We start from the raw sequence: 22,152 nt of genomic DNA on the forward strand, positions 1-22,152 counted from the left end.
AGAAATGTGGCAGGCAGTTGTTTAACAGCACATGGTACCACTACCCACAATTATGACAGAAAATAACCTTTTCTAGTTGAAACTGCAGGGGAAACTTAAGTAGCACATACTTGCTAGGTTGCTTTTGCAAAAAATCCATGGATTTTAGATGATCGGAAAAGAAGGAGGATTATTTTCAGAGTAACAGCCGTGTTAGTCTCTCACAAACCTGGATTTGTGCAGGAAATGGCCCACCTTGATTATCATACACATTGTGAAGAGAGTGGTCACTTTGGATGGGCTATTACAAGCAGGAGAGTGAGTTTGTGTGTGGGGGGCGGAGGGTGAGAAAACCTGGATTTGTGCTGGAAATGGCCCAACTTGATGATCACTTTAGATAAGCTATTACCAGCAGGAGAGTGAGTTTGTGTGTGTATGGGGGTGAGGGAGTGAGAAAACCTGGATTTGTGCTGGAAATGGCCCACCTTGATTATCATGCACATTGTAGGGAGAGTGGTCACTTTTGATAAGCTATTACCAGCAGGAGAGTGAGTTTGTGTGTGTGGTTTTTTGGAGGGGGGTGAGGGAGTGAGAGAACCTGGATTTGTGCTGGAAATGACCCACCTTGATTATCATACACATTGTGAAGAGAGTGATCACTTTGGATGGGCTATTACCAGCAGGAGAGTGAGTTTGTTGGGGGGGGGGGGGCAGAGGGTGAGAAAACCTGGATTTGTGCTGGAAATGGCCCAACTTGATGATCACTTTAGATAAGCTATTACCAGCAGGACAGTGGGGTGGGAGGGGGTATTGTTTCATGGTCTCTGTGTGTATATAATGTCTACTGCAGTTTCCGTGGTATGCATCAGATGAAGTGAGCTGTAGCTCATGAAAGCTCATGCTCAAATAAATTGGTTAGTCTCTAAGGTGCCACAAGTACTCCTTTTCTTTTTGCAAGGATTATTTTGTGATTAAGAACCTGCACTGCTGTTTGGGCAGTCTGTGTTCTGTTTCTGACACAGACTTGAGCAAGTCACTTGCTCCCTATCAGTGTCCCATCTATTTAAGAAAAAAAGTGGGGGAGCGGGGGCTATTATGCTATTTCACATCAGTGTTGAGGATAAAGTAATAACAATGTGGAATGGTCAGTTACTATGAGGAGCACCATAAAGCTTTCAATTCATGCATTTGTCAGTCCTCTTTTGTAAATTTGGAAAGATTACATCTACAGCATTAATGATCATGTCCTGTGATGGGGGGGAGGGGTATTCTTTTGCATGAGCTCTAAAGTGAAGGGTGCCTTCTTTTCAGTCATCAGTTATTTCCTGTAGCATCTTGGTGTTCTTGGGAGATTCCCATCCAAGAACTGGCCTAGGCAAACTTTGCTTTGCTAGTGATTTGCAGCTTAATATGGTATGAGTTTAGGTTTCTTAAGTGCCAAAAAAAATTGTTTTGTTTTGGAGAGAGAAAAACAAACAAAAGCTTACTCCCTTGTGTCTTTAAGGCGCTTCATTGTAATTGAGAAGTTATGTTCACTTGTCAAGTGTCTCAAACATTTGATTTTTTTAATCTAATTCAGAAAGCTTTTAGTTTATTATAATGCATAAAAGAATAAATTAGTCTGCATCCTTAACTGAATTTACTGCTTTGTGGAGATGACCCGATGAAAATGCATGTCTCTAAGGCACTGACTGCAAGCAGATGCACATCTCTTATAGAACACCAATTTACGTGCAGTGGGATTGACATTGGCTTTGGGACAAAGGTAGTGGACTCTGAACTGTGGTGAGCATGCTAAAATCAAATTAGTCTAAAACCTAATTTACTCTGAAAATGAGGGTTATAAAGTACCAAAAAAAAACTATGCTTCTGTTCAGGCTAATTTTCTTGGCAATAGAGAGCAGCACTGAGAGAGCAGAATGATAGCTTTAGCTGTTCATTGAGTGTCTTTCTTAAATTGTTAGACCTTTTGTAGTTCTTTCAGGCTAAATTGGAATTCTGGTTTTATGGAAAAGCTAACCTAATATATACTAGTCCAACCTTAGTTATCAGTTTATATCCTAGGAGCCTTTAATGTTCAAGCCATCCATTCTTTTACATCTTGGGTTTAGACAACTGAACTTCAGAAATCTATTTGAAATTATTTTGGTAGAAACATTGAAAATACATGATTTCAGGGGGACCAAATGGGCTGGGGCATGGGAATGGGATCATCATACGTTTCACCATAATGTCACCAATCTGGATCTATCCCAAATGATTGGTGACCTGGAGTTTTCATTTATCCTCTGTTAATTGGCTTATATGAAATGAATTTCTTATGTCAGCTTAAAGTTTTACAAATGTCTTCTGTAAAATCCTCCATTGTTGCTATTGGCTTCCTTATCATTGATCGAAGCAGAGAGACCATGGTGTGATGACTGAACTTTCTGCTAGATATAGTTGGTGCACATTACATGGTAGAATAGGGGAAGCCTGCATTGCTACCACCTGTTTCAGTTCTATTCAATCTCCATGTTTGCCATTGTATCATTAAATTCAAGTCAACCTTTTTTCTAAAAATAAACACATACTTTTTCTAAGTAAGTGTAAACTTATTCTCAGTGTATATTTCAGACTTTTCACTCCAATTTTATTTTGTTTAAAGCAAACTTGCTGCTGCTGTCATTTTGAAAACGCTTGATCTTATGAGCAGACTTAAACAGTTGGTGCCTAGTATGGAAGTCAGTTTCTACAAAATTCTTCAGGTAGGCTTTAAATGATTTACAGAGAATCATTAAGAAAGTGAGTGTATATTATATCACCCTTGATTTGATTCTGAATGTGTTTCCAGTATAAATCTTAAGTGTCCATAACACATTGAAGAACCTATCCAGGGAGCTGAGATTCCTCATGTTTCTTGTTCAGTCCAAATGGTTTTTTTGTTTGTTTAAAATATTTAGTTTTTGAAGTTTTGAGCCTTTTATTCCAGTGATGTATGTTAAGATATACTTAAATATAGCATTTATGATCAACTACAGCAATAGTATTAGGGTTGAAATTTAAAATGTCCTAAACTCAGAAAATTATTTTGCTTCCTATATCATGTAGCTGGCTCGGATGATTGGTTACTAGGAAATGAAACTTTTCACCTCTTGTCTGAATCCAGTTTAGCTGTTTTGTTCGTATGGTACAATATCAGTCATTACTGACAAGTCAAATGAATAGTATTCAGTACGCTTTCATGTGGACAAGGGTTCACAGTGCAAAAACCATCATAATGCCTGTATTTTGCACCCTTTTTTGCAAATGCAAGGACACTCAACTTCCTTCTAGTTCTCATTGGGTGACCATCTAAAACAAGATTTGTGTAGCTTTCAGGAGGGTGGATGACTTAAGCTATTCTAGGCATGCTTCTGGCATGATCAGGTTTAAACCCTTTTACCACATGACCCGTCATGTTCAAAGTAAAGCACGTGCTTAATGGATTGCAGGTTTGGGGCATTAGTCTTCCCTCTGCTATCCAGGCCAGATGGGAGGAAGACTAGTATTTAGATACGTCAGATGATTTTACGCTCAGGGACAATAATACCACTCACTCGTTACACATTATCTGATCTGAATGCTTCTATTACATAATTCTGTGCAGATAATGTACAGAATCCTGAAAGCAAGTCTTGCAGATTTGTAAAAGGTCATTGCTCTGGTTAACTAAATGGGTTTTCAGAAAATTGCAAGTATGTGTGGATACATAATTTTTTTTTTAAAGGGTAACTGAAATTTAAAAATTTATATCTATTCACATTGGCTTCGGTCTGTTGAAATATCTGGATTCTTAGTTGATTATAAATTGACGTAAGTGGTTTCTGCCCAGGATCAACGTTTGATTACACCTATGGCTTTTGCTTTAACATCAGACCACAGAGAACAAGTACAGGCTGGACTTAGAATACTGTTTGAGGCAGCACCATTACCAGACTTCCCTGCCATAGTGTGAGTTTCTTGTGTGTGGTAAGGGGGTAATAATGTGGTGTCTTTCACTTTCCTTACTTTAGTCTGAGTGACTTGTGTAAAGTCTGTGTTTGAATCTTTTTCATTAGGACTATTAATGTTCCAAATGTTTGAGTAATTGTTACCTTCTTCAAAACATTTTCTCTGCTCTCATAGTTGAATCTTTCTTCTCATCACCCCCAATGCTGGTCTGTCATGCATGCTGGGCCACATTCACAGTTCTCGGAGAGGTTTAAAGTCCAATAACTCAAACTATCAAAGCTAGAAACAGATGTTGTGCCATTTGAGAGGAGTTGGAAATATCATTTCCAATAGGATATGGCACTTGTTTCTAGATATAGTAGATAATGAGTTATGGAACCTTAAAATACACACAGTGATTGTAGAGAAAATCTGCTATGAGTGAATGATCAGCCTCTGTTTGTTTTTTTAGCATTTCTCCTTTTTTATATCTCGAAATACTTCATGCACATATCTAACTGAAGTACCTAATTCAGTATGATAGTACAAGAAGGGTTGATATGTTTTTGAAGTGTAGTGTGTAATTGTTGTAGACGTATAAAATCATTGTCTCCTGCCTTCACATTAACATTCTTTCCAGGTTCTATTGCTTACTTCATTTATCTTGTTATATAGGCTTGGTGAAAGCATTGCAGCAAATAATGCTTACAGACAACAAGAGACAGAGCATGCACCAAAAAAAATCCATGTGCAGTCATCCATTACTAGTGTTATGTCCATGAAGTGCTCTACTTCTTACCCTTCAAATGATGATGCAACAACTTCGAACATTCAAGAGCTTATACAGAAACTTCAGTCTGGACTGGAGGTTAATACTATTTAATATTTCTGGTAGGATAACTACTAACATTCTTAGTATTTACAGAAGGGGTGTAGCACCTGAAACTTTTAGACTACGGTGTATACGTTGACAAATGTAAACTCAAACACCTCACCAGAACTCAATCGTATGCTATTACATTCTCAGGCAGAAGGCTCCAGCAGAGGATCCCTGTTGTGTCCAGAAAGGTCAACAGTCTGGTCTGTCAGACTTTCATAGTTCAGAAACTTTACCCTGAGAGCGTATTGCTTACGTTTACCTAGCTTTCAGACATGGGGACTTAGCAGATGTGTCCCAGAAGATCTAAGCTATTGCAATGATAAGAGAGAGAGAAGTTTTTTATAGAAAGACACTCCCTGGGGGGCAGATGACATTCTGGCGTATAGGATCAGGGATAATCACCCATCTTTTAGATACTTGTATGTGCCCTCCAAACACGGTAGTATTTTGAGCACCTCCTTATCTTGATATTTGATAGCATCCCTAGGGAAGTCGTTTTACAACAGTGGAAATCTTGCTTCCCTCCGATATAGTGTGCATCGTAAGTTGATGAATAACTTTATTACACTATCATTCCTTTTATTTGAATTTTCTAAAGCATGTCACCATAGTGTCTAGGCACCAAATGCAGAATTTGTTGCATTAAGTTAACTGTGGTTTCTCCAACACAAAGGAACTCCAAATACAGAAACAGTTCCTGCAACCCAGACCATAAGATGAACTTCTGACAGAAAGAAAGCTTATTGGCATATACCTAGCGATGCACTTAACTCTTCTGATCAGAGGAGTTGTTCCTTCTAGGAGGGAATGACTTTTTATAGTTTGATCTTTTGTTCCATGAACATCAAACACTTCAGCCTTAAATGTTTAACACAAGCTACAGAAGAAAAGTGGACACTGTAGAATATGCCATCTTGTTGTAATGTAGTTTAAGTTCTTCACGTGAAGAAGCTAAATAAATTAAATACAAGATGTGCAGAAAACCGAATATTGCAAGTCATGTTTTGTTATTGACTTGTTTGTACATTTAAATAAAATTCTAGATGAAAGTACTTATGCCACGTGATCCTTCAGCTTTGTAACAACAACAGCGGTAGGGTCCAAGACAATACAGAGAGAACTGAAAAACATACAAATGGGGGAAAAGAATAGATATCTAATCTCCTTCTGCAGTCTGGAATTTTGAACTAATTTTTCCCTGTGTAGGAGCTGGTGCTGTTCTGAAAACAAGATGTTAGTAAACTACCACTGGATGACATTTATCTTCTGTACTGAAAAGCACAAACAGCTGGGCTCACTTGCACAGCATCATCCATCAGCCTACACTGAACGGTCTCCCCAGAACTGGCACTGGCACCTCCCCGAGCACTATCGTCATGGAAAGTTTTTTTTTTTAATCCCCAGCCCACCCATGGAAGACTGTCTCCTCAATTACCTACTTAACTGAATATATACAAATGTAAATGTTTACACAAGTATTCATTTGAGTAAACATATAAGCCCTATATTGTGCCATAAAGGTCAGTAAATTCTTTAGCATACTAAAGAATCTTAATGAAAGATGGAGGAGACATTTCACAAAAACTTTCTCTGATTATTTTCATCAAAATATTCTGACCTATCTCTGTCAAGCTCAATGAAGTCTGAGATTAGGTTTTTGGCCATAATGCCCTGCCACTAGTCTTGCAGAACTGAAATACCATTTGTCAGGAGGAACATTTAAGCTTCCCACACCCAACCGAACCAGTAGGTTTACTGTAGTAGCCAGCAATATGTACGTAATGAGTTTTTCCTCATTTTTGGAGTCACATTAACTTATCATGATAGCTGATGTTATGATTGTCCCTTTATTGGGTAAATTTTATTCAGTAATTCCAATACTTTCCTACATTAAACTGAACAGGATTGAGCTATAATCAAGTTGATGCAGCAAGGCTTTGAAGGCAGAGTAGCTGCCAGCCTGTGGGCTTATTTAATTAATATCCTCTCATCAACATCTATAAAATGAATGACTGTTCATCCAGAAGCTACAAATTAGACTATTTATCTTCAAGCTGTTGAATTCTACTACTCTAACTTCTCCCACAGATGAAGGAACCAATCACTGATGTGAGGATGTCTGACATAATGGATGTCTACGAACAGAAACTAGCGGCATTAGCCGTGAGTACAAATGAACATGTGTATTTACGTGACTGTAGAGTATGTGTACTTACTATGAAAGATAAAATTAAGGAAATAGCGCTACTAATCTTTCTTAATCTTTAGTCCAAAGAAACCAGGTTACAAGATCTATTGGAGGCAAAGGCACTAGCGCTTGCTCAGGCTGATAGGCTAATTGCTCAGTACCGTTGTCAGAGAGTCCAAGCTGAATCTGAGGTGAGTATGAACAACCACACTCTAGAAGGAAGAGGTGGAAGATACTTATAAGGTCATCTAGTCGAGGCCCCAGTACAGAATGGTTCTCTACATGAGTATTAAGATAATCTTTGTGTTTAGTTTTTAAAAGAAACTCAAGTTCTAAGATTTTTCTGATACTTACTGTAAATATTCTTTTAGTTTCATCCCCTTCTCTCTATAAGGAACTTGAGCCTCCATATTTGACATTTTTGCCCTTTAGGTATGACCTTATGTCATTTTTGAAGCTGTCCCTTCCTCCACTGTTTAGCTAAATTATGTATATGACCTTTTGTTGACATAGCTATCTAGTGTTAATGCCCCATTAATGGCTGGTCTTTCAGAACAGCCTCAATAATCTCCCCCATCTACGCAACAAGATTTACTGTACTAGTGTTACTGTTTGTTTTATAACACTATTCTAGAGTACTGTACTTCTAAGTACAGTACTAAAATGTTAGGGGTTTGCACACAGCCCTAGAACCTTTTCCTGTTTATGTGCAAGCTAACAGCTAGTCTGGGCTTTCAAATGAAGCTTAAGCCACAAGTGTAAGCACTTCAGATACTTTTTAAAAGAGTATCTAAACTTTTTTTTTTTTTTGGTTTATTTTTAAGGTCACAAATGACTACTGTATCTGAGTGTAAAATAACTGATTCGGTCATCATTTGCCAAAACTTTAGACATGCTTAAAACTTGCTATCTAATTTTAAATATAGTGCACTGACCATGGAGCATTTGATCATATAGGTTTTTGTGGATAATTTAGCAGTAGGGTAAATTCTAATTCCATGTAAAATTCCCCGTTGTTTTGAGTGAGATAAGTAACATAGCATAGATTAAGCATGTAAAGGAGTCTGTGTATTTGCTTTTTGCTAAAAGGCAAGGACGCTTGCTGCAATGTTGAAGGATGCAGAGCGAAAAAATGAAGAACTAGATGTATTGCTGAAAGCTCAGCATGTAGAATCTGAACGGGCGCAGAATGACATAGAGCAGCTCTTTCAACATAATAGGAAGTTACAAACAGTGGCTGAAGAATATGAGATACTGAAAAGATCCTCCATTGATCTTCTGCAGAAGTAAGAACTTAAAATCTATCTGCACTACTTGTTTACTAACCCAAAACGGAAAATTTTTGGATAGGTAACAGATTAAAAGAGAAAATAGGTTTACACAGGCCTTTCTTAAAGGACCTACTTTGACCTGATTAGTCCTTTCAGCCAAGGAATGCTGGTTAGAGCTCTGTTTGAATCCAGTAAGTGCCCAATTTAGCTGAAGCAGAAGAAGGGCTTTGAGGCGTTCAAAGCACTGTCTTTTTCTAGGCTAATCGTATTGCAGGACAGTGTGTTAAAACACTCTGTATATAGGTTTTAAGTGGGTCACTGCTAATGTAGTTGAATTTTATTTGTTCTTGGATCAAATTAATCCTGTGTTTGAAAAAGTTTGTAACTTGAGCAGAATATAGAAATTGATGGATGAAGGTGCAGATTCCAAAGCTATTAAGTTAAGGAATGGGTGAGGATGATTTGAGTAATGAAGATTTCCATGTAAAGAAAGAATGGAACTAGTTTGTTGAGTGGACATGATAGGTGTACAAAATTAATGGCTGAAAAGGGCAAATAGAGTGCTCCTACTTGCCTGTCCTTATAATACAAGAATAAAGGGACACTTAGTGAAATAAAGGCAACAACTTTAAAGCGAATACAAAAAAAACTAGGCTAAGAGGTTGGTGGGATTCAAAAAAGGAATGCACTTGTTTGGATGAGACCATTCGGAGTTAGATTAGACGATCAAAAATTTTCTAAAGAATAAAAACCTTTGTACTTTAGGCAGAGACTAACTTCTACCAGATACTCCTTAAGAAGGAACGTCTCCTATGTGCAGATAATCTCGTAATTGTCCATTATGGGAATTCTTGACTACCTCTGAAGCATTGGTCTGGCCTCTGTCAGACAAGCTACTTCCAGCTACTGGTCTGATTATGTATAACTCGCTACATTTGTGTGAACCACCTGATTGTGGTGAACTTTGTCTGTAAGAAACGTGTAGTCTCAATCCAATTCTTAATCTTAATAAACAGTCAGTGATAATGTGTAAGGGTTCCAATGAGGATTGAGGTTAAGATGAAAGTTGCTGTTTGCTTTTTATATTTTATGCACTGCAGGTTTTTTAATAATTTTTTTTGCCAAAAGTGGGCATAACTATGTTTTGCTTGGAAGTGGAGTGGAAAAATAGCTCATTGGATGTCAAAAGTATTTTTTCTTTCATGACACAGTAAACCTTTTAAAAAGTTTACTTAGGCTTCTTAACCATAACCCATTAACTAACTTACTTTTAGGCATGAAACCACTGAAAGACAATATAAAGATCTGCAGATTACATGTAATTCACTAAATAAACAAGCTGAGGCCATGAAAAAGCTGAATGAATCGCTCAAGCAACAGAATGACAAGTAAGTTCATTTTTTTTAAAAGCAAATTAAAGGGAAACCATCAAGTCACATCAATACTGATTGTTTAAGTGTCTGTGGTTTCAAGTATCACCTGAGGTGTGGGGGGGGGGGAGACTTCTCCATTTTGCTTTAATTAGTTACTCTCACCTGTTTCCTCTGTGTAATCGGTTTCTTCTGGTTTTGTTTCTGGTCTTACACACAAACAGGAAGAGAACTTGGGGTCATGTATAATACCTGAGACTACTTACAGCATATTTTATGGAACTTAGTAGGTTTCAAGATTCCCTTCTAATGTACAACGATTCTCTCTACTCACGTAGAATATTGCTTTTGTCAGCAGATGGGGTCAAAAGTTTTGCTAATTAATGCCCTCTCGTTAGAGGGTATCTTAAATCCATGCCAGAGTTTATTGAAATTCACTATCATTTAACTACCGTGGGCCAAATTTCAATCCTTGATGACGCAGGCAACTTTCTATTAAAGTCCAGCAGGAGTTGTTTGATTAATATATGTGGCTAAATTTGACAGTCTTTATTAGCTGGTAGTAGTTAAGGCAGAAAAGAACTTGACTCTTAAACTCTCTTCTACAGTTGTAGAGCTTCTAACTTGTTCATCACTTACCTTTATAGCAGGGGTCTTCTGTACAACTTGAAGTAATGGTGGTAGATGGCTGTCCTTGATTGCAGGGAGTCAACCTATAATCACTACTGTAATTCAATATATAATTCACTTTTGCTGCATTTCAGTCTCCTCCTGTGATGTAGGACTTGAAACATGTTCAAACATCATTTATTTATTTAACTTCTTTCTTCTCTTCACAAGCACAGGTGTACATCCATACTCCTATACCAAATGAGCAAGAATTCTGAATTTTGTTTTTCATTCATCTTTCCTAATCCTCCAGCTTACCACCTGACCCAGGTTTTTGAGGATAGAAATTACAGTTTGGTGCAAATTGGTGGTCTGACAAGAGCGGGGCAGGGCAGGAAAATTTATATTTCACTACAGCAGCTGAGGGAAGAGGCTTCCTGGTTGTAAATAACTAAAATATCAGTTAGAAACAAGAAAAATATTTTTTTTTAAAAGTCTGGTACTCTTCTTCAAAATGACAGTCAGGCCAGATCAAACAAGTTCACTTTATAAGTAAAATGCTTGATTTTTTTTTCTAGCTGCCAGCCCTGGAGGTCAAGCTGCATTATTCCTGGCTCTTGTATTGCCAGTAGTAAAAATTCTGCAATCAGAATTTAGTTAACAAGTCTGATTCATGAGGCAGACTGGAATGCCATTCACATTCTTGTAGTTTGTGTCTTCAGCATTAATAAGTGTAAAAATGTGTATTAGCAATCAGATATTACTCCATACACCAGGAAGCTGTTCTGTGTTTCACATGGCCGTTTTCAGATTGTCTATTGGGATAGTGCCTAGGGACCCTAGTGTAATAGGTACTGTGAAATAAATAAGTCCACTTCCCTTCACTCCCCATCCGCCACCCTGCGAGTTTCCAGTTAGGATTTAGACAATAGGCAACAGGTGAATAACAGACAAACTAGAGGGAGGACAAAGTGACCCACATTAGTGCATTTGCATAAGTTAGTGGTCACAGTGATAGAGTCGAACTAAACTTAAATTCTAACCATTTAAAATTTGTAACTTAAGCAATTAATACCTTAAAGTGTAGATGTGCTACCAGCAAAAAAGATTGTCTAGGACAGTGGTTCTCAACCTTTCCAGACTACTGTACCCCTTTCAGGAGTCTGATTTGTCTTGCGTACCCCAAGTTTCACCTCACTTGAAAACTACTTGCTTAAAAAATCAGACAAAAAAATACAAAAGTGTCATAGCACGCTGTGACTGAAAAAGTACGTACTTTCACATTTTGTCTGTGTGAAATTTTAGTTTGTACTGACTTTGCTAGTGCTTTTTATGTAGCCTGTTGTAAAACTAGGAAAATATCTAGATGCTAATGTACCACCTGGATGACCTCTGCATACCCCTATGGTAGGAGTACTCAAACTGGGGGTCGGGACCCCTCAGGGGGGTCACAAGGCTCTTACATGGGGGGTCGCGAGCTCTCAGCCTCCACCCTAAACCCCGCTTTGCCTCCAGCATCTATAATGGTGTTAAATATATAAAAAGTGTTTTTAATTTATAAGAGGGTCACACTCAGAAGCTTGCTGTATGAAAGGGGTCACCAGTACAAAAGTTTGAGAACCACTGCCCTACGGGTATGCATACCCCTGGTTGAGAACCACAGGTCTAGTATATGTGGTCCTCCTAATGGATGAACAGAATTGTACTGGAAACTTTGCACAGTAGTTGCAGAAGACACTTTTTTTTTCTTGAAGCAGATTTTTCTAATTTGCTCAATATGGGATAGTGTAATATTAGTAAATCTAAAACACTAGATAAATGGGTTTTTAGAGTTTTAGTAGGATGGTTGGGCTCATTTCCTTGGTAATATCAAGAATGCTTTACTGCTTGTAGTTGTGGGGACTGATTCTCCAGGATTCAAGCTCTAGGAAGGAATGAGGTTTCTTAGGATATGGAGTTTCTACTGTGTGTTTGACAGAGGGAAGGAAATAAAACTTGAATACTATATTTTTTCAACCAAATAAGGAATCAAAATAATATATTTGTATAGCACAGAATTAAAGGTGCACTTTAGCCTGCCTGGTTTAAAAAGAACTTTCATGACCGTGCAAAGCAATGCTGCACAAGTTATTCTAGCTTGTTGCTGCTAAGAGATAGAGACATGAATCTTGCATCTGTCTGTTATCTTTGAAATATCTGGTAATCGGGATTTTATTCCAATTTCAGAACTGTTGCACAATTGATGGAAACAGAAGATCATAGAAAAGAATTACTGAAACAGCTACAGGATAGAGATAGTAAAATATCAAGTAAGTCACTGTCTGATTTTGTAAATCTTGTGCTATCCATACTGGATAGAATTAACTGGATTTAAATAGACTTTTTGGTGAATTTCTTAGTTCTGTGGGCAGCTACCTTTTTGCTAAATAGATTATAAGGCCCAAAATGCACTTCTCTGGCTGCCTTCTGCTCCTGAAAAGCCTGTAACTTTTAGTCAAAACATAGACTTAAATATTTGTAAACTAAAAAATGAGGAATTGTTTTAAGGACAGATGGGAAAGTCCAAGGAAGTTTAAAAGTCTGCCAAACCTACACTTAAACCATTGCATTTTACATGCTGTCAAAAACCATAGCTGCTTCCTTGAAAACTTTCTTTTTAGAACAAGTTCACTAAAAAGTTTTTTTGCTAAACTACAAATTAGACATTAGATTAGATAGATCATAATTTTCAAAGTCTTCAGTGAATATGAAAAGTCTGTAGCTTCCTACTAAAATTTTGTAGTAGATGGCAGTACTGGGTAATTTATATGAGCAGCCCTGGTGTGTGTAAAACTTAAACATACTGGGAGTTTTACTAGTAATTGGACGAATTAAAACTTGCTAACTGACTCTAACAAATCTTTCAAAAGGCTTACAACAAAAAATAAAGCTTCTGGAAGAAAAACTGAAAGCCCGACAGAAAGAAAAAACAGATATGGAAGAAACTATTGACATTCTCAGAAAGGAATTAAGTAAAACAGAACAGGCAAGAAAAGAATTGAGCATTAAGGTAAGAATTTTTTTTGGTAGCCTACTGAAAACTATAAAAGCCAGAGTTAAAAAATAATTGCTAGAAATGAAAAATTGTATGAAAATGGTAGAAATAGCTAAAGTTAAGGCTGCCCCAATTTCTTATATAGTTAATTGAGTAAGGGACTTCTGAGATTTAAACCAGAGAGGTATGATTTGGGTTATCTGTGCTGTTAAGGCAATGAGCTTCTGTTTGAGTTGGTGTGGGTCCACCCTGTCCAGTAAGTTATAGGAGATGTGCTTCTGGAAGCCACAATGTCTCCTGGAACTATCTAGCATGTTGAAGCATGCACATATGCTATACCAGGTTGTGAGAGAGTGCTGTATGTTCTTCTGCAATTACTGATGGGCTCTGTTGGTTAGTCTAGAAGACAGACATCTCTACTTTAGAGTTAGTTAGGGACCTGTCCTTGCACTGAGCACAACACGGGGTCTTACCCCGGTTGGAGGCTGTGGAGAAAGAGACTTTTTTGCACTTTTTTTTTTGTGTGCTCTTGCAAGGGTTCAGCACAACTTGGTCTTTAAAATTTTTTAAATGGGGCTAATACTTACTCATCAGTGATGAGTATTGATATTTGTACAGAATTTTGAAGATGCAAATTACAGCATGTGCTTTTTACCAATAATAATATTCTATTCCCTGGAAATGCAGGCTAATTATCCAAAGAAACTAGTGTCTGCTACAAAACTGATAGTGCCCTTGTTCTTACACACAATTTGCCTCTCTAAGGGAAAAAAGCTAGTTTTTATTCAACCACAAACTTTTGTTTAGGGTTTAACTCAATGTCCTGACCATTAGGAAGATGACAGGACAACAAATAGCTATTTTTTTAAAAAAAAATTAATGCCCAAATCATTTCTGAAGCATAACAGCACTAGTTATGAACAAAATGTATGTATGTGTGGGGGAAGACACATCCAAAACAAATCCCTTTGTTTTGAAACTGTGCCTTTGCTATTAAATATGTTGCTTAAATGTATTACATCAGTTACTTGAGCCTGTTACACATTAAGTGAAAGTGTTCTGTGATCTCTGTTGTGGAAGAGACTGTTGAACTGGATTTTGTTCATGTTGCAGGCATCTTCCCTCGAAGTTCAAAAGTCCCAACTGGAAGGACGTTTGGAAGAAAAGGAAGCCATAGTAAAACTGCAGCAAGAAGAGCTGAGCAAACATTCTCATATGATAGCAATGATTCACAGTTTAAGTGGTGGTAAACTAAATGCAGAAACTGTGAACCTCAGTTTATAGGGCTCTGTAGTATAAAGTTTGGTTTTGTGATATCTTGTACGTTTGTGTAAGTCTAAAGTTTATACACCATCTTGCTCAAATTTCGTAGCCCACTTGAAATTGACACAAGCGTAAACCATTGTTAATTGAAGAAAAACTTGATTGCTTGTTTTTAAAAAAACACTTTGGCTTGAAAAATCTGAGCCGTATTACAGAAGGTAGGCCTGCTGCTGCTTTAGTTGAGATTTAATGGCCAAATTCCCAGTGATTCCAGTGGAAGCAGGATAAAGCCCTGGTCTTGTTAATGTGACTAACTATCCCTTGACACCGGAATAAAAAGAGGAGAAAGAGTCCTCTCTTCTTGCTACCCATCCTATTACTGCCAGTGAGATATACTGAGACTTTCATTATGGAAGGGTTAAGTGCCACTTCTGTAAGTAGACTCAAAATAAGCAGTATGGAATTATACAGATGTCAGATATAGAAATATTAATGCAATATTGATTCCAAATGTCTAAGGTACAAATCTAGAAATAAAATGGAGTTGATAATGTGGATTAAAAGGTAGTATTTGTTGCAAGAGACCTATTTTACAGCGAGAACTGTATTTGACATAGCTTTAGTTGAAATTACATTAAGTATTAAAATTGAACTAATATTAGAAATGCCTCCACACATTTGTGAAAGGATGTGAATTTGAAAAAAAATGCATACTTGTCAAATTTCCAGAAAGTAGTGTCAATTAGAAAAGGTAGATTTATGGAATACTGTACATCTCTTTATGCATCTTCAAATATCTGTTAAACTCCATCAGTACATTACTCTTAAATTTTACAGCACTTTCTTCTGATTCTTAGAGGTCTGCAATTAATTTGTCAGTTTTACCTGGCACACACTAGCTTTTTCAGCATTGTCAACTGTGCATTGTATAAAGGATTTTATACTGTTTTAAACTTACAGTATAACTACTTTTGCCATTTTCATGTGAAGAACATTTTATACTTTTTATGTAAAAGACATGCTTTTTTCTGGGTCATGGGAACATTATTTTCCTTGTAATTTACCAACATTGGCTGTGACATGAATAACATGTCTACAACCTCAAATTTCAAGAATGGCTGTGTGCATTTTAGAAAAAAACATAGCAGCATTTTGAATGATGTAATGTGTATCACAATTGTATTATTACTGCCATTATTTTACTATTTATTTTGCACTGACCAGCCTTTAAGGTCTTGCCATAAGTGTAGATGCCTTATGTTTTTTCAGTTGTATTATGGGTCCATCTCTTTTAAATCTGCTCAACTGCAGAGTCTGAGCACAATCTTTTACATATTAGACACATCTGTAAACTCCAGCTGAATAGTGGCTATTTTAACTTGCTTATCAATTGTATATTTATTATAACTTGGTGTATCTTTTGGCTGTTGGCCAGTTTATAGATATCATTGGCCTCCACGACGGGAAGGGGAATAAAAAAAAGACTCCATATTTTGTTTGTGCTTCATATATACTATAATAGAAAGTGTTGGGCAACCTTAATTAGAGATACAGCTACTAGTCAATCTATAATAAATTCCAGCTTTGGTGCATTTCCCGGACTTTGATAATGGGTGCTTTGGAAGGTAAATATTCTATTACCAGCTCAGTTGCTTGTCAGTTTTTTAGACTTGTATGCATATATTGAGGAAATAGCCTGTTAGCTAAAATGTATAGTTCAGTGTAAGGGGTTAACAAGTTTGAGGGAATGTCATAAAATCATTTTACAGGCACAGGTATATTTTTGAAAAATCTTTCTCATGGGTGAAAAGTTAGTAAATATTTTCATCAGGCAAAAACTCCTTTATGTAAGGTAGTACTTAGTCAAAATATGAAGCATTTTACTAATTTTAACTGATAAATGTTGAGATGGCATTTTTCTCCCCTTTTAAAAATAGGCATTCTGATCACTGAATTGAGACTATTCAATAAAAATGTTTAATGGCCACAGCCAATTAGAAATGAATGTTTCAGGGTTTAGTATACAGAATCCACAAAGATAGGCTCTCTATATAAATGTTTCTGTAGAAATGTACTACCCCAGTTTTACTTTGCTAGCTGAGCCTTATTAATACTCTGAACAAATGAATACATGGACGCATCAAACCACTTTGATTGAACTTGTGTATTGGTATTACTTGTAATTTGCATTCTCTGACCTGTAATACTGAATATTACCTAATGGAAATTACAAATAACTTAGGCATATTTTAAACAAAGCACTTTCTGCCAGTCATAATTAAATCCTGTTTTGGTGGGGGGGGATTTGAGATATTCAGGGCCTCTTTTGGTTTCAGCATTAATTACTTTATTATAATTAAGCATAGCTCCCCTTGACTTCAGTTGCAGGCATTGGTGCTTCTGCAAATCAGAACCCAAGAGCCTCAAGTTGTGCACCCAGAAAATAGTGACTCCTAGCAAAAAGTTTTGGTTTAAGGCACTTGTCTAGCATTACATATAGAAACTCTTATGGGAGAAGCAGGGATAGAATCCATTTCTCTAAGGCAACATTGAGATGCCTAAATTGAGACTTTCCTTTTTCTTTCTACAATCCCTTGCCTTGTTTATTACACACTTCCAACTTCTGCAACAAACGAGGCAAGGGTCCTACAGACAACAGCCTTCTTCACTACGCAACCCTGTGCACTGAATGAGGCAGGGGTCTTGTGTTTATAAAAAAAAAAAAGGGGGGGGTATGTGAACATGTAATTAAAGACTATCATAATGCATACACACAAGGGGGAACTGGATTAAGTTTGCACAGGCAACCTTAATTCTGGCACTTAACTTTTGAGTGCTTGGCCTTTCAACTTGAATGCTCTTAATATGGTAGGTCTCTTTAAAAACAAAAAAATAAATTCTATCAGATGGCATCAGATTCAGACCCACATGGATCACCAGCAGGGTTTGAAATCTTTAGAGCCACTGCAGGCTTCTGCCACTTGAGCTGAGCTAATAGTAATGTAGAGCTTAGTAGGTTGTCATCCTATATATGGACCAGTATTCAAGGGGGATGAAACACTTTTTACCACAGGTATAGGGTGACTGCAGAAGAATGGTAACACTTGGGAATCTTTGGCCTGGTCTACGCTACGAGTTTAAGTCGAATTTAGCAGCGTTATCTCAATTTAACCCTGCACCCGTCCACACGACGAAGCCCTTTTTTCGACTTAAAGGGCTCTTGAAATCTGTTTCTTTACTCCACCCCCAACGAGGGGATTAGCACTGAAATCAGTCATGCTGGGTCGAATTTGGGGTACTGTGGACGCAATTCGACACTATTGGCCTCCGGGAGCTATCCCAGAGTGCTCAGTTGTGACCGCTCTGGACAGCGCTCTCAACTCAGATGCACTGGCCAGGTATACAGGAAAAGGCCCGCAAACTTTTGAATCTCATTTCCTGTTTGGCCAGCATGGAGAGCTCACCTGCATAGGTCACCATGCAGAGCTCATCATCACAGGAGACCATGCAGTCCCAGAATTGCCAAAGAGCTCCAGCATGGACCGAATGGGAGGTACGGGATCTGTTCGCTGTATGGGGAGACAAATCTGTGCTGGCAGAACTCCATTCGAAAAGACAAAATGCCAAAATATTTGAAAAAATCTCCAATGGCATGAAGGACAGAGGCTATAACAGGTTTTGGGGGCAAGGAGGAGAAGGTTGTAGATAGCTCACGGCAAGGAAGCGGAGAAACGGGTTTCCCCAACAGCCAGCATCTGTTTATCACCCTGGACCCAGTACCCCCAAAACCCACCCAAGGCGGGCTCACAGATCCTGAAGGCGGAGAAGGGACCTCTGGTGAGTGTACCTTTGTAAATATTATACATGGTTTAAAAGCAAGCGTGTTTAATGATTGATTTGCCTTGGCATTCATGGCCAGTACAGCTACTGGAAAAGTCTGTTAACGTGTCTGGGGATGGAGCAGAAGTCCTCCAGGGACATATCCATAAAGCTCTCCTGGATGTACTCCCAAAGCCTTTGCAAAAGGTTTCTGGGGAGGGCAGCCTTATTCCATCCTCCATGGTAGGACACTTTACCACGCCAGGCCAGTAGCACATAATCGGGAATCATTGCAGAATAAAGCATTGCAGCGTATGGTCCCAGTGTTTGCTAGCATTTAAACAACATCTGTTTTTTATCTCTCTGTTACCCTCAGGAGAGTGGTGATTATTCATGGTCACCTGGTTGAAATAGGGTGGTTTTAGTAAACTGACATTCAGAGGTGCCCATTCCTGCTGGGTTTTTTGCCTGTGGCTAAACAGAAATCTTCCCCACTGTTAGCCACGCGGTGGGGGGAGGAGTGAAGCCATCATTCCAGAGAATTGTGTATGGGGGAGGGTAGTTAGTTGGGTTTCTGCTGCATGTGAACCCGGAAACCACAGCCCCTCCTTTTAAATTACCAACCCATTTTTAATGGCCAACCCAACGGCTACTTCATATGGGAAATGAGGGTGCTGCTGTTTGAAACAATTCCCACATGTTACGAAGGTTAAAGAAGCCAAAAGACTGTAACTTACCGTGGCTGCCTGCAAGCCGAATTCTGCTGCCCGCCCCTGCGTGAGTGATCTCTCACACCAAACCAGCACACCCTCAATAAGAGGCAAAATGCGACCTTGTAATGAAAGCACATGTGCTATGTAATGTTAACAGCAAGGTTTACCGTGAAAGGGTGTACCCATTGTTCTATAAAATGTGTCTTTTTAACTACCACTCTCCCCGTTTTCCCCCCTCCACCAGCTGTACATGTTTCTCCTTCCCAGAGGCTAGCAAAGATTAGAAGGCGAAAAAAACACACACGTGATATGTTCTCTGACCTCATTCTGTCCTCCCACAGTGACAGAGCACAGCAAAATAAGTGGAGGCAGACAATCTCAGAGTGCAGGAAAACACAATATGACCGCGAGGAGAGGTGGCGGTCTGAAGATGGTAGGTGGCGTCAGCTTGCTGAAAGAAGGCAGGAGTCAATGCTCAGGCTGCTGGAGGATCAAATTCATGCTCCAGTATATGGTTGAGCTGCAGGAAAGGCAGCAGGAGCATAGACCACCCCTGTAGCCCCTGTGTAACTAACTTTCCTCCTCCCCAAGTTTCATAGCCTTCTCACCCAAGAACGCGGGGTGGGCCCCTCCAGCCACCCAGCCACTCCACCCTAGAGGATTGCCCAAGCAACAGAAGGCTGGCATTCAATACGTTTTAAAGTGCTGTGTGGCCTTGTCTTTCCCTCCTCCACCACCCCTCCCAGGCTACCTGGGCAATTATCCCCCTATTTGTGTGATGAATAAATAAAGAATTCATGAATGTGAAGCAACAATGACTTTATTGCCTCTGCAAGCGGTGATCAAAGGTGGGAGGGGAGGGCGGTTGGCTTACAGGAAAGTAGAGTGAGCCCGGGGGAGGTTTCCATCAAGGAGAAACAAACAGAACTTTCACACCGTAGCCTGGCCAGTCATGAAACTGGTTTTCAAAGCTTCTCTGATGCCCACCACGCCTTCCTGTACTCTTCTAACCGCCCTGGTGTCTGGCTGTGCATAATCAGCAGCCAGGTAATTTGCCTCAACCTTCCACCCTGCCATAAATGTCTTCCCTCTTCCTCTCACAGATACTGTGGAGCGCACAGCAAGCAGTAATAACAATGGGAATATTGGTTTTGCTGAGGTCTAAGCGAGTCAGTAAACTGCGCCAGCGTGCCTTTAAACGTCCAAATGCACATTCTACCACCATTCTGCACTTGCTCAGCTTGTAGTTGAACAGCTCCTGACTCCTGTCCAGGCTTCATGAGCCATGGCATTAAGGGGTAGGCTGGGTCCCCAAGGATAACTATAGGCATTTCAACATCCCCAATGGTTACTTTCCAGACCAGAAAATAAGTCCCTTGCTGCAGCTGTTGAAACAGACCAGAGTTCCTGAAGATGCGAGCGTCATGTCCCTTTCCCGGCCATCCCACGTTGAAGTAGGTGAAACATCCCTTGTGATCCACCAGTGCTTGCAGCTCCATTGAAAAGTACCCCTTTCAGTTTATGTACTCGGCGGCTTGGTGCTCCAGTGCCAAGATAGGGATATGGGTTCCATCTGTGGCCACACTACAGTTAGGGAATCCCATTGCAGCAAAGCCATCCACTATGACCTGCACATTTCCCAGAGTCTTACCCTTGATAGCAGCAGCTCAGTGATAGTGTTGGCTACTTGCATCACAGCAGCCCCCACTGTAGATTTTCCCACTCCAAATTGATTCCCGACTGACTGGTAGCTGTCTGGCGTTGCAAGCTTCCACGGGGCTATTGCCACTCACTTCTCAACTGTGAGGGCTGCTCTCATCTTGGTATTCTTGTGCTTCAGGGCAGGGGAAAGCAAGTCACAAAGTTCCATGAAAGCGCCCTTACGCATGTGAAAGTTTTGCAGCCACTGGGAATCATCCCAGACCTTCAACTCTATGCGGTCCCACCACTCTGTGCTTGTTTCCAGAACGCCCAGAATCGGCATTCCCTGCCGTGAACCTGCCCAATTGACACCATGATGTGCACATTGCAGGGGCCCGTACTTTGTGAGATGTCTATGTCCATGTCCTCATCACTCTCATCACCACGCTGCAGTCGCCTCCTCCTCGCCTGGTTTTGCTTTTCTTTCGGGTTATGGTTCTGCATATCCTGCTGGATAATACATGCGTGGTTTATAGTGCTCATAATTGCTGAGGTGATCTGAGCGGGCTTCATGTTCCCAGTGCTATGGCGTCTGCGCTGAAAAAAGGTGCAAAACGATTGTCTGCTGTTGCTCTGATGGAGGAAGGGGCGGCTGACAATGTGGCTTACAGGGTTGGCTTGCAGGGAATTAAAATCAACAAAGTGGGTGGCTTTGAATCAAGGAGAAACAGAATGGCCCCCTCAAGGATAGAACTCAGAACCCTGGGTTTAGCAGGCCGTTGATTTCACGGAGGGAGGGAGAAAGAGAGGAGAAAATGAATACAGAACAAATCCGGTCTATTTCTTGTTTTGATCCATTTCATCTATTTTTATACATCTTAGGCTGGTAGCAGAGGGTGCAGTACGACTGCTGGCCATTGTCATCTCCTGGGTGCTCGGCAGAAGATGGTGCAGTACGACTGCCGGCAGGACTGAATCGCCATGAGACGAAACTTAAAAGGGAAATGACCTGGCTGAGTCACTCCCATGTTTGCCCAGGCGCCCCGACCGACCTCTCCGAGGTCAGCTAAAAGAGCACCCTGGAGTACGGCCTCCATGCTTGCTGTGCTATGGCATCTGCACGGTTAACCCAGGAAAAAAGGCGCAAATTGATTGTCTGTTGTTGCTTTCATGGAGGGAGGGAGAGAAGGGGGGCCTGACGACATGTACCCAGAACCACCTGCGACAATGTTTTTGCCCCATCAGGCATTGGGATTTCTACCCAGAATTCAAATGGGTGGCGGAGACTGCAGGGACTGTGGGATAGCTACCCACAATGCAATGCTCTGGAAGTCGACAATTGCCTCAGTACTGTGGATGCACTCCGCCAACTAAATGCACTTAGAACATTTGTGTGGGGACACACACAATCGACTGCATAAAAATGCTTTCTAC

The 22,152-nt window shown here is 39.7% G+C and overlaps 1 protein-coding gene across 4 annotated transcripts in view; it reads left to right on the forward strand.

Annotated features, from left to right (window-relative positions):
• Window positions 1–16,693, forward strand: part of CIP2A (cellular inhibitor of PP2A) — a 35,313-nt gene extending 18,620 nt beyond the window's left edge. For 2 of the 4 annotated variants that reach the window (XM_073306279.1, XM_073306306.1), the window contains 11 exons: window positions 1,623–1,764; window positions 2,627–2,726; window positions 3,833–3,951; window positions 4,606–4,798; window positions 6,899–6,973; window positions 7,079–7,189; window positions 8,088–8,284; window positions 9,544–9,657; window positions 12,475–12,557; window positions 13,158–13,297; window positions 14,396–16,693. In XM_073306279.1, the coding sequence (XP_073162380.1) occupies window positions 1,623–1,764; window positions 2,627–2,726; window positions 3,833–3,951; window positions 4,606–4,798; window positions 6,899–6,973; window positions 7,079–7,189; window positions 8,088–8,284; window positions 9,544–9,657; window positions 12,475–12,557; window positions 13,158–13,297; window positions 14,396–14,566 (1,445 nt within the window). In that variant the 3' untranslated portion in view covers window positions 14,567–16,693. The remainder of the gene's footprint in view (window positions 1–1,622; window positions 1,765–2,626; window positions 2,727–3,832; window positions 3,952–4,605; window positions 4,799–6,898; window positions 6,974–7,078; window positions 7,190–8,087; window positions 8,285–9,543; window positions 9,658–12,474; window positions 12,558–13,157; window positions 13,298–14,395) is intronic. The other 2 variants (XM_073306287.1, XM_073306297.1) reach the window with 2 other exon arrangements.
• Window positions 16,694–22,152: the final 5,459 nt, after the last annotated feature.

Source organism: Lepidochelys kempii, chromosome 1 (assembly GCF_965140265.1).
Source record: "Lepidochelys kempii isolate rLepKem1 chromosome 1, rLepKem1.hap2, whole genome shotgun sequence".
Lineage (NCBI taxonomy): Eukaryota > Metazoa > Chordata > Testudines > Cheloniidae > Lepidochelys > Lepidochelys kempii.